This window comes from Acomys russatus, chromosome 12 (genome assembly GCF_903995435.1).
Source record: "Acomys russatus chromosome 12, mAcoRus1.1, whole genome shotgun sequence".
Lineage (NCBI taxonomy): Eukaryota > Metazoa > Chordata > Mammalia > Rodentia > Muridae > Acomys > Acomys russatus.
The window spans coordinates 21,681,894-21,697,688 of NC_067148.1; the positions used below are offsets into that span (position 1 = coordinate 21,681,894).

Below are 15,795 nucleotides of genomic sequence, written 5' to 3' on the forward strand. Positions count from 1 at the left end.
AGCCTCCTCTTGAGCTGTGTTCATGCCCTGATTATACTACTGTAGTGCAGAGGCTCCCTGTCCTCCTCAGCCCTCAGGGTGGTCCCGTTCCTCCCACCTGAGAATCAGCAGCTCGCTTATCAACTAATTTGTATATCCCTCAAAAATATCATGATGTGTTTTAACAAGTGTGGCCAATATCTTCTGCAGAATCAGGAAATTATTTGCTTCTATTTACTGAGAAGGGCTGTCTTCTTCTTCTTCTTCTTCTTCTTCTTCTTCTTCTTCTTCTTCTTCTTCTTCTTCTTCTTCTTCTTCATTAATTGAAGTTTTTAGAACATCACTGGGATTATAAGTAGACACTTAGGCAAGACCCTGTACTAATATTAATTCTTTGTGGTTCAGGCAGAGCACTAGTACCACAAGAGACCTTTCTTCACTTATCAAAAGTCCTGGTCAAAACCTACACCCAGATCTTACAGGGCTCCTCAACCCACAGTGAGAAAATACAAAGGGCTTTTCCTGCTGCCTGTTAGACAGTCCTGCAAGGCTTGAAAATCTGTAATGATGTGCAGAATGGGACGTAAGATTTGGTGATAAATCAATATCACAAACAGCAAAACAAGCTCTGCCAAACGTCTTGTTGTCAGTGAGTACAAAGAAGGTATAAGTAAGTAGCATGGAAGAGGCACCTCAAATACATGCTGCGGTGCTGATATCATTAAGTTAAAACGACATTAAATTAAAGTTTCTCCTCGTAACCAACTTCTATGCTATAAATTCAGTCGTCATTGCTGACTTCAAGCCACCAATGTGGTTCACTGAAGCCGGGGCTGGGACGAGGTGAACAACCTCAGAGCTCGACTATGGTATGTGTATGAGCCCTTTTTCCAACTGCTGTGGCCAAATACCTGACCAAGGCAACTTCAGAAGAAAGAGGGTGGCTTATGTTGGCTTATGCTCTCAGGGGATATAGTTCTTTGTGGCACAGAAGACACAGGGACAGGAGCAGTGGTCAGCTGGTCACATTGCATCCGCGATCAGGAAGCAAAGAGTGAACAACAGAGCTGGGCTGTAAAAATCCAACACCTGCTCCCAGTTCCCCACTTCCACCTGCATGACTCTTCCTCCTAATGGTTCTGCCATCTTGAAAGAGTGTCACCATCTGGAAGAAGGGCAGGAAGCAGAACTTCTAGAGCCAAAGAGTGGACCTGCAGGATGATAGGCCAGGGGGAAGAGCCTACACACACAATCAGATCTTGGTTAATCAAAACAGTGAAATGCAAACTCAGCAATTGTAGCAAAAACTAGCTTTGTTCTCAGAAATTCTTAAAATTCCCTTTGATAGTGAGATGCTTAAGAAAATTTAAGTAAGTATTGTCAAGACAATACCGTTTAATGTTACACTCCTGTGGTCACATGTATAAGTGAAGACAGAGAAAATAAGCTTAAGGTATTATTCGGGACATCTGTAATCTGACTTATCCATGGTTTTTGTTTTTATTTACACTAGCTTTATTTTACAGGAATTAAACTAACCAAAGAGAAAAAACAACACACTATCATTTGCTGTCTAGGCTTTACTCTTCTCAAAGCTCAGAATTATAGTAAAAGATGGGTTTTACATTGAAAAGAAAAATAATTGTGTGTGTGTGTGTGTGTGTGTGTGTGTGTGTGTGTGTGTGTGTGTGTGTGTTGTCCTTTCACAGAGCTGACCGGATAAGCAAAATGCAGACTATCCCTGGAAGCCTGGATATTGTTGTGGACAACGTTCCCTTGGAGCTGCCAAGTATGATACCAATATCACTGATGTCACAGTTCATTTAAATACTTCTGAGTATCCTGTGGAAGGGGTGGTTGGTTGATTGGTTGGTTGGTTTCTCAGTTAACTGGTTGGTCCCAAAATTTGAGTTGTTTAGGGGATTTTTGTCTCCCAAAATGGAAATGGCATTCATTATGCCCTAGGAATAAGGGGCTTATTTGTCCGTTGAGACAGTGAGTTTATAGTGTTAACCAAATCCTGAATAGCCTATGACCTCTTATACAACTATGGGTTCAATATCCAGAAAGACATTAAGTTATTCACCTTGTCCTTAAAGCCCTAGAGTGTCATGATGAAAGTCAGGCTCAAGTAGACAAATAGACAATAGTAAGAAAATTCAGATTCTATCTAGTATTCCTGACTTGGGTTCAGACTGGTTCTGCCATACCACACTGCCAAAACAAATTGCTTTGCGAACTGAGCATAGCTACCTAAGGAACTGGATGTTATTACACGTAGTTTCTACCTTCTCCGGAACATGATAAAAAAAACTCCTGCTTCTGCTGACCTAAAATTGAAGAGTTTCAGAACACAGAACCAAGGTTCCCTCTAATAAACGATGATTGGGCAGAGACTAGTGACAGGGAGTATTAGGCTGGCCATCTATCCCGATATGTTTCCACAAATCATTTTAATATAAACTGTAATGAGAATTCTACCTTAAGCTCTGACCCCAAATCATTTTTACAATGACTAATGGAAAACAACGGAGGACAAACTATTTCCTCTGTGTGATTTAGGGAGCAAGGCTTTATTATAGCCTATGGAAAACACAAAGCACAGAAGAGAAAGCTAAATATCTTTGAAAGAATGGTATGGTATTTGAGAAATTTGAGCATATAATAGATAGATCCCTGGTAAAATATTATAAAGGTTCCCTGACTTCCAAGTATACATAGCCCATCCCTTTTGAGCCCAAGACTGTTCTCTACAGAAAAGGAAGGCATCAGCAGGCCTTCCTCTCTTTCAACATCACAGTTTCTACCTTAAAATAGTGTAATGACAGAAGTTGATTTGTACATCTCTAGATTTTTTTCTTTATTTTTTCCTTAGGGTATTACTACAAAGTTGTATTTTTTAAGATAGTAAAAATTGAAAAGAAAGAAAAGTAACAAACATGTACAGAAAAATTTAGACATTTACTGTAAAATCACTCCATATATGAAAAATTACTATTAATTCATCTGTTGCTATCAATAAAATACCCACTGAATAACTTTTATTCTGCCATGCAATAATATATGTGTTATGTTTATAATAACAAGTAAGTGCCAATGGGTTACTCTTTATTTTATAAAATCTACCTAGTATATTTATAGACAGGAAACAATATAAAAATTATAAATCAATCTCAAAGATTTCCCATGTTTCTTATCCATGAGTTTCAATACTAAATATATGACTTTCTCATCCCCAAAGCCCAGATCTCACATTTTTATGCTCTTGGGACACAATACAAAATTTCCATTTTAGGTGGATTCATGTTAAAATATGTTAAGCATTGCTCACTTTAGAAGACCCACACTAAATGACAAGCTCTTATTTTCTGTTTTGTTAGACTGTGTGACATCGTCCTTTGTCCCTGTCAAGCCCTTCAATGTGATGGCTCAGTCAGAGCCTACAGTGGAAGTTGAAGAATTTATTTACGACTCAACAAAGCATTGCCGTCCGTACAGAGTATACAAAAACCAAATTTATGTGTACCCCAAACACCTCAAGTATGATAGCCAGAAATGCTTCAACAAGGTATGGCACATGTTTTTGTGGCATTAACTTCTCGATTCAACATAGTCAGACCACACAAGATGGTTCTTGAAAGACCCACAACAAATAACTATGAGCCAAGACTTGAAGGAAATGCTTAGCCAGGGGTGGGTTCATCCTAGAAGTCACTTTAGAATTACTTAAAAATGGGTGTATTTGCAGTATCTTGGAGTGTTACAAAGGAGTTCTCATAGAGTTCTTCATCACTACAGAGTTTGAAGATGCATGGTTGTGTAATACATTAATAATCTTTCTAAAATCAGCCTGACATGAATTTGATCTAGGCCATTTTTTTTGTTTGTTTCTTATAATACTCTGAAAATAGCATGCTTAGTCCTGTACTGTGAGCATTTTTGTTTCCTTTAAAATCTCTCCAAATCCTGCTGTTTCTGAGGACCATGAATAATGTCACAAGACAATGTTGGTTATTCTACAATTTTTTCAGATTTAATTAGAAGCTTCTACTTATTTTAAGCCCTTACATTGTTTGGGGTGTTATTTAAGAGGAAATTACCATCTCCATTTTCCCCTCACTATAATTTCAGGCACGAAATATAACTGTGTGCATTGAATTCAAAAATTCTGACGAAGATGGTGCCAAGCCCATGAAGGTGAGTCAAGTCACCTGGGGACACAGCATGACACCTGGGGACACAGCATGAGAGAGAGGGCAGGCACCTTGGTTCTTTGCACCACTGGGAGAGTTTGATGTGAGTGTGGCTAAGTGAGGAGCAACTTCAGCCATCTGTGAAAAAGGCTAGTCTCCCATAGCTCTTCACCTCAGGACTTGGAAAAAGGAAAGTCATTTCAATGTGAAACAAATATAAGAATACCGTGTGAAGAATCCGTCCTGTGCACCAATTAGCCCACCACCCCTTACCTCAGCATGCTTGATTTGTAGAAGTACATCTAGCCTGCCTCCGTGCAGAGAAAGGCTACTACACACAAAGGCCTCTTGGCTAATGCAGGATGTTCCTGGAAAGCTCGTATTTATGTACAGATCTGTTGACTAATGCAAGGTGTCCCCCCATAGAGCTCAAATTTATGGAGTCAACTGCCCAAGGGTCTCTTTAAAAAAAAAAAAAACAGTCCAAGTTGTTGATCATATGAGTTGACATTATCACTATTTTGACCTATAAAACTTTAACTGGATTGCCCTTTCCTAGAGTTTGTACCTGATATGAGCTTTTTTAAATTTTAGGAGTATCAAATAACAAAAAAATAACATATAAAAATAAAGAGGGGCCAGGCGTGGTGGCGCACACCTTTAATCCCAGCACTCGCGAGGCAGAGGGAGGCAGATTGATGTGAGTTCGAGGCCAGCCTGGTCTACAAAGCGAGTCCACGACTACCAGGGCTACATGGAAAAACCCTGTCTCGAAAATACAAAAACAAAAACAAAATTAAAAATAAATAAATAAATAAGGAGGGAAGCTATTTTTTACTGAGCCTATAGTCAACTCTTCTGGGTTGCCATGAATCAGAGGGAGGAGGTAGTGAAGAACCAAGACAATGCCTAACTAACCCTACCATAGCCTCGAGCTCTTTGTCATAGTACCATCAGGTACAAATCATACTCTGAGTTCAGTTATGCGGCCAAGAAGTTTGTAGTCTTATTTCAATGCGTGATGATAATCTTAAGGGTAAGCTGACTGATGTAAGATAAAGAGGGACTCCTCAAGATAATTTTGAGGCACTGTGAGCATCCATACAAACCAAGCTTTTCTATAGCATTAGTGTCAGGAAAGAAAAATTAGCATGTGATGTCATTCAAGCAAAAACAACGGCCAGGTAGGAAGTATGGCAGTCTGAGCACAGCCTCGCTTGTAATGGGGATGGACTAGCAAAGAGGCTGGAGAGCACCTTCAATAGCAGGTCTCTGGGTTCCCTGCTTCATCGAGTTCTTAAGAGCACACAGAGACATGGCATGACCGTATGTAAAACTAGAAGCCAGGCCCCAAGTTTCAGATATAGGTGCCTTCTCACCTGTGTGATTCATGAAAGTCTATCTAGTCCTCTGGCCACATCAGAAGGCTGGGCTAGACTATAAAGGCCTGGGTCTGACCTACCCAATCCACCATGGAACTGGCATCCAGCCGGGCCGTAGGACCTTAACTCTAGACGAGGGTTGGTTCCATGGGCCCCATCAGGAAGTCATCCTTCAGGAATCTGTCTTGAACATCAACTCATGTGTATGGTAGCCAGGAGTTATATATCAAGTTGGTTCAGTACTCAACCCTTCGGCCACACCTCTAAGCTGAGTAAAGGCTTGTAGGTGTTCTTCCACATCCCACTGCATAGTACACACAGGACAACGTACCGATAAAGTTCAAAGCTAACTAGATGATGTCCTGGGAAGCAAATCCCCAAGGGTGCCTTGGGACTGGCACTGGGAACTGAAGAGTTGACTTTCTTGAATATTTCCAGGCACTCACAATTGCTTACCTCGTAACTTTCTAAACAGTGTATATACGGAAAACCTGGAGGGCCCCTCTTCACTTCAGCTGCCTACACAGCCGTGCTGCACCATTCTCAAAACCCAGATTTCTCTGATGAGGTAAGAGTCAGGCCCCCACTGCCTCTGCCTAAAAGTAATGGGCAAGCAGGGCAGAGCCGCCTTGTCTAGACCACATATCAGACTGAGAACAGTCGTGTGCACTTCCCAAGACCGGTAAGTGACACTGGCTGAGGATGATCCCGGTGAATGTTTCAAATTCCTGCACTGAGTACAAGACCAACCTTAAAAATGTTTTATTTTTATTATGTTATTCTTTTCAAGTTGAGACTAATTTGTCTCATTTATTTTATGGGTAATTTTAATAAAGTTTAGATTAGATAGCTTTATCAGTCGGTGGCAGCATCTCATGTGATAGCCGGAAGACCAGATGCTGTGAATTCTCAACACTGTTGCTCACACCTGCCTGAACTTCACTGAGCTCAGTCTCCTCATCCCATGGTTAGAAGTGTGACTTGCCCTGGAAAATTCAACACTCTTACTATGTACCAAGCATACCACCGTCACCTCACTTAACTCCTCCATAACTCTGAGAATCAGACACTGTTGTCACCTCCTGTTGTATAGATGAGGACACTGTGGCTCAGAGGAATTACTTTACCAGGATCATATAATTACTAAGTGACAGTCAGCACTCAAACCAGGCCATATAACTCCAGATAGAGGCTTCCCAACTTCCTATAACATAAGAAACATCACTAGGCTTAGTGATGTTATAAACAGCTTGAAACAAGTTTTAGTGAAGAAACTCAGCTTCTAAACATAAGGCAAAAATCTGAACTACTGCAACCAGCTAGGACTGTATGAGTTCCTCTACTGATGCTGTCACAAATTAGCACCCTTTAGTTGCTTTAAAAAAAATACACACTGTTTACAGTTCTGGTGGCCAGAAGTCTGAATTGGCTGCCATACTGCGGAAATAATGGTACTAGTAAGGCAGTATATCTCTCGAACTTTCTAGAGGAAAATCTGTTTCCTTACCTCTTGCAGTCCATAAGCATCACCTCACACATTAGTTTGTGACTGCTCTCCTGCCTACCTTTTATAAGAGCTACCTTTGGACCGGAAATGTTGCTTAGTTGATAGAGTGAGTATTCATTCACCTGGCATATGTTAAGCTGTAGGTCCTATTGCTAGCACCACATACCACTAGTGAGGTGAGCAAGCCCTTGGGAAGTAGATGTGGGAAGATCATAAAATTAAGACAAATCTTTGCTACCTAGAGAGTTTGAGGCCAGCATGGGGTACATGGGATCTTTTAAGAAAAGGAAGGTGGGATTCATAGTGATCATGTCTTACCTACTTTTATTATCTTGCACAATCCCATGATTCCCCACTTTCATCACATTTTTGAAGTACCTTTCGTCTTGCACAGTCACATATTAATGGGTTCTGGGTTTTAGAAGACAGAGTCATCTTTGGGAGCCGTTCTCTGTCTACCACCCCATGTCACATGTTCATCGTTTTCAAACTAATTTACAGAATTCCATTGCCTTCCCTCCTACCTCCAGCTCTATTTAATGCTCTTATTTTACTTTCATCAATGCAGGTCAGAAGGCTTAAAAAAAAAAAAAAAGCTAAGGAAAAGAGTTATGATCACATTACTGAACATCTACAGTATTGATTGACCTTTTGACAAAGCACATGTGAAAGATGCATTTTCTGTAGCTGTAAGAATTTCTGAAATTGGTGTTCTCCGTGTCTCAATGCTATTTTAATCTTTTTTCATTTTCTTATATTTCCTGGAATCTCATAAAACCTATAAACTTTCCACATGACATATAGATTATTAATCAGTTAGTGGTCTCTGCAGCACAGATTTAATACTAAAGTTTTCTTTTCCTGGTTACAGGAAAAGTGATCACATTAATTTTAAAATGGGTATAAATTATCCAACGCCTTGTTATAATAAAATGTGGATATTCACAGGAATTTTTTAAGTGAGGGGTTGCGAAGGCTACTTTCATGTCCTTCTGTCACAAGCTGGAGTCACTTTAGAAGAGAGACCCTCAGTTGAGAAAATGCCCACACTGGGTTTGCCCGTGGGAAAGCCTGTGGTACATTTTTATTGTTGTTGTTATGAAATGATGTTGGAGAACCAGGTCACTGTGGGCAAGGGCTGGTCACTCTGGGCGCTGTAAGAAGACAGTGTGAACAAGCCAATGAACAGGGTTCCCCGTGGCTTCTGCGGCAGGTCTCTGCTTCTGCCTCTGCCTCCAGGTCCTACCCTGATTGAGTTCTGCCTGTATTCCCTTGATAATGGACAGGGATGTGGGACTAAAGGCTGAAATAAGCCCATTCCTGTAGCCATGGGTTCTTCTTCCTCTCACCTTTCTCCATCCTTTTCTTCTTTTCTTTCAGCCCTCTAACACTAGGTAGGAGAGACGAAAGGATAGAGAGAAAAGGGGGATATGGTATCGTTAGACTACTTCCTGTTCATTAGGGGCATCAAGCTCCTTGGGGCAAGTATGATCTCTGCCATCAGGATATATAATTTCTTCTTGTTGCTTCTTCTTTGTACATGACTACTTAACAAACAATGACCAACAGCAACCAACAGGCAACCAACAACTCCCGAATCAGAGATCTAGCATTTATATACCCTCTGAAAAAGTCCCCAGAATTCCAAACATCACACACTCACAGAAACTATCTGGAGCTGGCAAAATCATGCCCCTGCTAGAACACTAGGCAAACCATAGTCACCGGCTGTGAAGCAGCCTCGTATCCTCACACGTATGATTAAAACATATCCTTATAATATTTCTGTGTGTTTTTTTTTAAAGAAACAAAACTACACATTTCTTCTCAAGTTGTTTTTGGTCGTGATGTTTTATCACAGCATTTGCTGGAATTCTTGAGTATTTGATGCATTGTTATGTAATCTTGAAGTTGGCTAAGAAGAAATTTCCTAGTGTTCTGCTTATCATTGTGTATTTTGAAATGTATACTGGCTTTTATAACTACTTTAGTACAGTGATACAAGTAATATATTAGCTGGCAAATCATCAAAATCAAGGAATCCTCAAGCTTTATCATACATACGAAGTATCTGGAAGACTCTTTAAGACGGATCACTAGGATTCAGGTATTTAGCATGTCTGGGTTAGGCCTAAGATTGTATGGTTCCAGGTGATACTGATGCTACCATTGCAGGGACCACACTTTGAAATCTACAGTCCTAATTCCTTTCTTAAATAGAGTGAAAGTAACTACCCAGATACATAACACAAATATTGTTACTAATACTAGTAGTCCATTGTTATTGGTTATTGCTTGACATAACTGTTCTCAGAACAACTTAGTGACTCATATAAAGCTAAGTGCAGGTTACTTGGATAGGCTCCTGGAGTCCTGGGGTACAGAGGCCATCAGAAGATTCAGGACTGTCTTGGAAACCCCCTATCGCTAATTCTACCATCTTTTACTCACCCAGAGCTCTCAATATCTCTGGCCTTGAGTCCCACCTCTGTAGTATCCCCTTCACAAGACAACGGGGGAACTGAAACACATGTGACAGAGCTTTGAAACGTAACTTGGAAGTTGCTATAAGATGTAGGCAGTTATTTCAAACTCATTCTTTCCAGATATATAGAAGAACCCGTGGCAATCTTATGTTTTATATTTGTGTTTAATCCGAGGCATCATGTTTATTTGCTACTACAATAAGCCATTTCATATGTTTCTGTTGTGTTTTAGAGAAGTAGATGTCAGGCTTGGGTTACTTTGCTTGCAGGCACAGTTGTCAGTGATGTGCACATGAATTGCCTGGGCACCTTAGCAAAGGGCAGGTGCTGATTCTGCGGCAGGGTCTGATATTCTGTACTGCAAACAAGTTTCCATTTAATACTCGTGTGCATGAGCACACTCTGGAGGCCAAGACTCATGCTTTACTTTTAGTAGTTCTTTAATGTCGTCTTTATGATCTGTATTTCTGTTGGTAAATATGTCTTTATGAACATATGTGCTTAATACATACTCTAGAAATGTAAATTATGGAATGAGAGGTAATAGAGACAATCTAAATTTCCATCGACCACAATGAGATGTAAAAATAGCATATTACAATATTACAGCCATCAGACTGAATATTTGTTGAGCGCTAAATCATTTTTGATAGAACACGGACCTAAATTTCACTTTGCCTCCTTCAAGGCTGTTGTCTTGTGCTATTACTAAGCAAATGATTTTAATCCCAATTCAACTGTGATGTCTTGAATTGCAGGTGAAAATTGAGCTACCAACACAACTCCATGAAAAGCACCACCTTTTCTTTTCTTTTTATCATATCACATGTGACATCAATGCCAAAGCTAATGCCAAAAAGAAAGAGGCTCTGGAAACTTCAGGTACTTACCAGAAATGACCTCAAATAGGTCAACGTGACATAACTCGAGTTGGAGACCATTTTGAAAAGATATGATTTATTAATTCTTAAATGAAGTTAATGTTCATAGTGACAGATGGTATGTCTATGCTTCTTAGCATAGAGGTTTATATTCTAAAGTTTTCTCTGTGTTGTTTCTTTGCAGTGGGATATGCTTGGCTCCCTCTGATGAAACATGATCAGATAGCTTCGCAGGAGTATCATATCCCAATAGCAACGACCCTGCCTCCTAATTATTTAAGCATTCAAGATTCTACAAGTGGAAAGGTATTGAATAATGTATAATTTACCAAAAAAAGATAAATAAATAAAGATCAACCAGGAAATCTGGCTATCTTTTTCCTTCTATTTAAACTAGCATGACAGTATGCCCATTGTAGTTATGAAGTTAATTTATGATAAATAATCCCACTCTTATTTTATTTATGGCTTCTAAAAATGAACCATTAAAAAATTACCCCATGAAAGTATGTCAGGCTCCATGAACTCCGGTGCCCCATATTTGACCACTTCCTCTTGGTGGGGAGGCCTGGTGGCACTCAGAGAAAGGATAAACAGGCTACCAAGATGAGACTTGATAGGCTGTGACCATATGGTGGGGGAGGAGTTCCCTTTCTGTCACTGACCTAGGGCTGGGAAATAGAGTGAAAGAGGGAGGAACGGGAGGAACGAGAGGATACAAGTGAGGGCATAACAATTCAGATGTAATCTGAATAAATTAATAAAATGAAATTTTTTTAAAAGCCAATGCTCTTCTGCTGAAGAACAACAACAAAAAGAAAAGAAAGAAAGAAATTATGTCAGGTTCATCCACAAAACTTCCAAATGAATTTGCACATTTTTCCATCTCTAGAGCAATTGTGGGAGTAACAGTTCAGGACAATAAACTGTCCTGGCTTGATTCCTTTATCTCGAATTGTCAGTGATGGTAGCAAACTCTTCATTGCAGCACGGCGGAAGTGACGTTAAATGGGTCGATGGTGGCAAACCACTTTTCAAAGTGTCAACATTTGTGGTATCAACAGTGAATACTCAGGTGAGTACCATGTCCTACAATAAAGGCACAGACTGGGATGTAAAAATCTGACAGTGACTCCTGCGTGTATAGTGGGGAAAGCATCGTTTCATGAGATGTCAGATGGGCAGGTGGCTGAACGTGCCAAGCAGGAGACTTAGAGTGTACTCCCTGAGAGACCCGTAATGTCATTCAGATATTAGCACCACTGTCACTTCTCCTAAGTCTTCCTGGTTCCCTGAACCAAAGACAACCCTGGGTTGTCTTGTCACCTGCCCAGAAGGCATCTTGCTTTTATTGTGAAGCACTCCTCAGGTTGTAAATAAACAGGTGCATGTGGAAGCTGGCCACCTTGCTGCTAGACAGACAGCCCACAATTGAAGTGATCACATCTGCCCTGTCTCCATCTGTCAAAAAGACCTACCAGGAGCCTGACAGGCAGTCAGCTCGCTTTCAGTAACTAACAACCAACTGGACAAATATGTAAAAACATATCTGAGAGGAAATGAACTGCAAATAGAAAACGGGAACGTCACACCCTAAAACGCCAGTGTGAGGGGAATCCATGCCAGATGCCCCACCTAGACTGTCCACTGGAAAAGCATGAAAGATATATTCTTAACTTCACATTGTTTTTTCATTTCTTGACTACATAACTCAGCTCAGAACTTGGAGAGATTCCAACAGATTAAAAAAAAAAAAAAAAGATTTCCTGAATTTTTATGTCACACTTTGGGTTGTGCCCTAAAGCCAGGCCAATGCTGACACGTAAAGCCTGGTAATATCCCTAGGCATGTCAAAAGCTACAGTGTCCTTTTGAAATATGAAAGAGAGCTTTATAAAGTTCTTTTGAAATATAACAGACATTGGAAAGAAAAGAATACGGAGGGAGAGGAAAGGAAAGAATAAGAGGATAAAAGGAAAAGAAGAAAAGAGGCAGTCCTGGCCGAGAGGGAGGGAAGGAAGGAAAGAAGGAAGGAAGGAAGAAAAGAAGGAAGGAAGGAAGGAAGGAAGGAAGGAAGGAAGGAAGGAAGGAAGGAAGGAATCCAGCCAGCCAAGGTATGTCATTCTTTAGCCAGGGCTATTGGGCCAAGATGGATGAGGGCACTGTGAGTATGAAATGTGTGAGAGAGCAGGCATCCTCAGAGTGCTGTAGTTCAGACTGGGGCCTTCAGTTGACCCCACTGTCTCTGGGGAAAGGGGGCTTTAATGTCTGATTTCATGAGGAAACGCTGGCCGCTGTCACCGAGTTTGTGTGCCATCACAAGTTAACACTTCTTTTGCCTTTGCAGGACCCACATGTGAATGCATTTTTCCATCACTGCCAGAAAAGAGAAAAAGACATGTCTCAGTCGCCTACCCCAAGTTTTGTCCGTGCTTGTAAGGTAACATGGCATGTGGAATTAGTGGTTTCCTGCATGAAAACTGGCAGAGCCAACCTATTTCCCATGAAGAGCAAGCTAAGAAGCAGTGATTAGTCAGGACTTTAAAAGACATTACCGTTCAGGGAGCAAATGACTTTTACTTCATAATTTCTACATGGCTCTGATCCTATTAAAAAAAAAAAAAAGAAGAAAAGTCAAAGTTCAGCCTTTTATCCGAAACAAAGTATAATTGAAAATTAGAATGTATTTACCATTGCTAATTAAGCAGAGTCCATTCAACTTGACCTACACTCGCTGCCACAGTGAAGCAAGGAAGTGAAAGGTCAGATACAGTGGAGCTGTGCTAGGCACATCCCATTCCTGAAACACCTGCAGAACTTGTCGGACTATTTCCCTTGTTTATCTGTGCGTCTCTTTCCACCAATTCACTGCAGAACTTACTAAATGTGGACAAGATACACTCCATCATGAGTTTCCTGCCGATCATCTTGAATCAGCTCTTCAAAATTCTAGTGCAGAGTGAGGAGGATGAAATCAGTGCGACTGTCACCAGGTATCCATAACAACATGGGTAACCTTTGGTCATGCAGAACCCTGATGATACGTTGTCAATGAAACAGCCACATAAGAGCTGGGTGCAGTGGTGCACACCTCTAATCCCAGCACTAGGGGAGGCAGACAGAGGTAGGCAGATCTCTGTAAGTTCGAGGCCATCCTGGCCTACAAGGTGAGTCCAGGACAGCCAAGGCTCCACAGAGAAACCCTGTCTCAAAACAAACAAAAACAACAACAAAAGAAATAGCCACATATGTATACATTTCATGTGAGCGTATTTTTCAGATTTAAGCATTTCTCATTCTCAAATCCTTATTTTCTGACTCCTAACGATTATCATTAGTGGAGTGCTACATGTGTTTCTTTTGTGTTTTTAAATGGTTTATTTTGAGATAACTATAGATTCATAAGCAATTAAAAGGGATAATATAGAGAGAATAGGAGTTCCTGTTACTTATGTTCTTCCTGACGGGCAGCACACACACCTACCTATCTGTGTATGTATGAAATATGCCGTGTGTAGTCATTTGGCATTAGCTTTTTCTTTTTTCTTTTTTCTTTTCTTTTTTTTTTTTGTATTTTTTTTTATTATTAATTTATTCTTGTTACATCTCAATGGTTATCCCATCCCTTGTGTCCTCCCATTCCTCCCTCCCCCTTTCCCCTTATTCCCCTCCCCTATGACTGTTCCTGAGGGGGATTACCTCCCCCTGTATATGCCTCATAGGGTATCAAGTCTCTTCTCGGTAACCTGCTGTCCTTCCTCTGAGTGCCACCAGGTCTCCCCCTCCAGGGGACATGGTCAAATGTGAGGGGCATTAGCTTTTTCATTCATCACAATTCTCCTAAGATCCACCCAGGCTGCCCATCTATGACTAGGTCCCTTCTCTTCACAGCTGAGTAGTATTATATCATATGAACCGTGCCACAGTATGTTTAAGGAGTCAATTGTTCATAGATGTCCCAATTTTTTTCCGTTTGGGGACTATAAAGAATAAAATCACTTTAACTATCCATATATAAATTCTAGGTAAACATAGCTCTAATATTTTACCTTTGACATGAATCCACTGTAAGGCACTAGCTGTACAATTCATTAGTTTTAGTGTTAGCTTGGGTTTTTTTTTTTTTTCTTTCTTTCTTTTTTTTTTAAGATACTGCTAGAATGTTTACCAGAATAGTTGTATCATTTCATAGTCCCACAGAATTTTTTAATTACATGTTTCCTTTCTTTTGTGTTAAATTTGGTCACAGCCTACTCTCCCACTATCACTAATGAGTCTGGTCATGAACTCAGAATTTCGCATTTACATTGTTTTGAATTAACAATATACTTATATTGGTTTGTTTCAAAAGTAGCCCTAACATTATGGTAGAAAATCACAGCTAGTGTTGAAATACTGGCTGTATCTTCCCAGCTCTGAGATATACTACTTATCCTTTTTGAGTGAAGGCTTTTACCTTTGTTTTTAACATAAAGGTTCTGAGAATTTTTTAAGGTCACTATCATTTCCACAAATACCCAGTTCTGAACCTGGATTAAAAAGCCCAAATTGCACAATTAACTAGTGTCCCTTTCAGCTGAGTGCACATTTCGATGTTGATTTTTCAACAAAATTCTTAAATATGGCCACTTGTACATCTTTTGGTGTTTCTGAGATCTCTCAAAGTTCTCCAACGATGTAGCAACTGGTCGTGTTAATATGAAAAAGTATCAATGCACTGCTGCTCTATGAAACCCTAGTCCAGCTAATGAGGGGACTATACAGCTTAACCTAATCTCTTTTTCCAGAAATAGGTCTTCTGCTCACAGGTTGGAAGGTGAGCTCTTTAAAATGGAACATGATCGTTAATCAGAGCCCAATTAGGTGCTTTAAAAATGATCCCTTTTCCAGGAAGACAACGTCAGCAAGTGCAGAGAGCACAAGTGGTACATTCAACTCAAGCACAGTGTCTCCAGCTATTACACCCAAGGCCTTACATATACCTTAGTCAGTTCTTGGGATGCTTCTGCTTGGAAATGGCTCCCAGGTAATAGTGGGTGAGGAAGGCAAGAGAAGGATGTAGATCTGTTGGTTCATTCATTCATCTATTCACCTGTTCATGAAATACCCCATTTTCCAGGCACTACAGGGTTAAAATAAAGTGCTGTCTACATACCTTCTGCCAGGCCACTGAACATCCTTGGTTTTTCAGGGTTCTGGCTGACATTGTGGCCAAGTGTCATGAGGAGCAGCTAGACCATTCCGTCCAGTCATACATTAAGGTAGGGAGTCACCCTTAGGGCACTGGTCATATCCACTGTGCTGTGTGGCTTGTCTTGTTTCCTGTCTGCACTGAGTGGGGGGTTCTCACCCTGGAGTTCAATGGTGC

At 40.4% G+C, this 15,795-nt stretch overlaps 1 protein-coding gene across 3 annotated transcripts in view; it reads left to right on the forward strand.

Annotated features, from left to right (window-relative positions):
* The window catches only part of Dock10 (dedicator of cytokinesis 10), a 245,163-nt gene that overhangs the window by 168,555 nt on the left and 60,813 nt on the right, over positions 1–15,795 (forward strand). For all 3 annotated transcript variants that reach the window (XM_051153999.1, XM_051153998.1, XM_051154000.1), the window contains exons 16-25: positions 1,689–1,768; positions 3,360–3,547; positions 4,111–4,176; positions 6,030–6,122; positions 10,306–10,429; positions 10,613–10,734; positions 11,417–11,503; positions 12,775–12,867; positions 13,302–13,420; positions 15,619–15,688. In XM_051153999.1, coding sequence (XP_051009956.1) covers positions 1,689–1,768; positions 3,360–3,547; positions 4,111–4,176; positions 6,030–6,122; positions 10,306–10,429; positions 10,613–10,734; positions 11,417–11,503; positions 12,775–12,867; positions 13,302–13,420; positions 15,619–15,688 — 1,042 coding nt within the window. The remainder of the gene's footprint in view (positions 1–1,688; positions 1,769–3,359; positions 3,548–4,110; positions 4,177–6,029; positions 6,123–10,305; positions 10,430–10,612; positions 10,735–11,416; positions 11,504–12,774; positions 12,868–13,301; positions 13,421–15,618; positions 15,689–15,795) is intronic.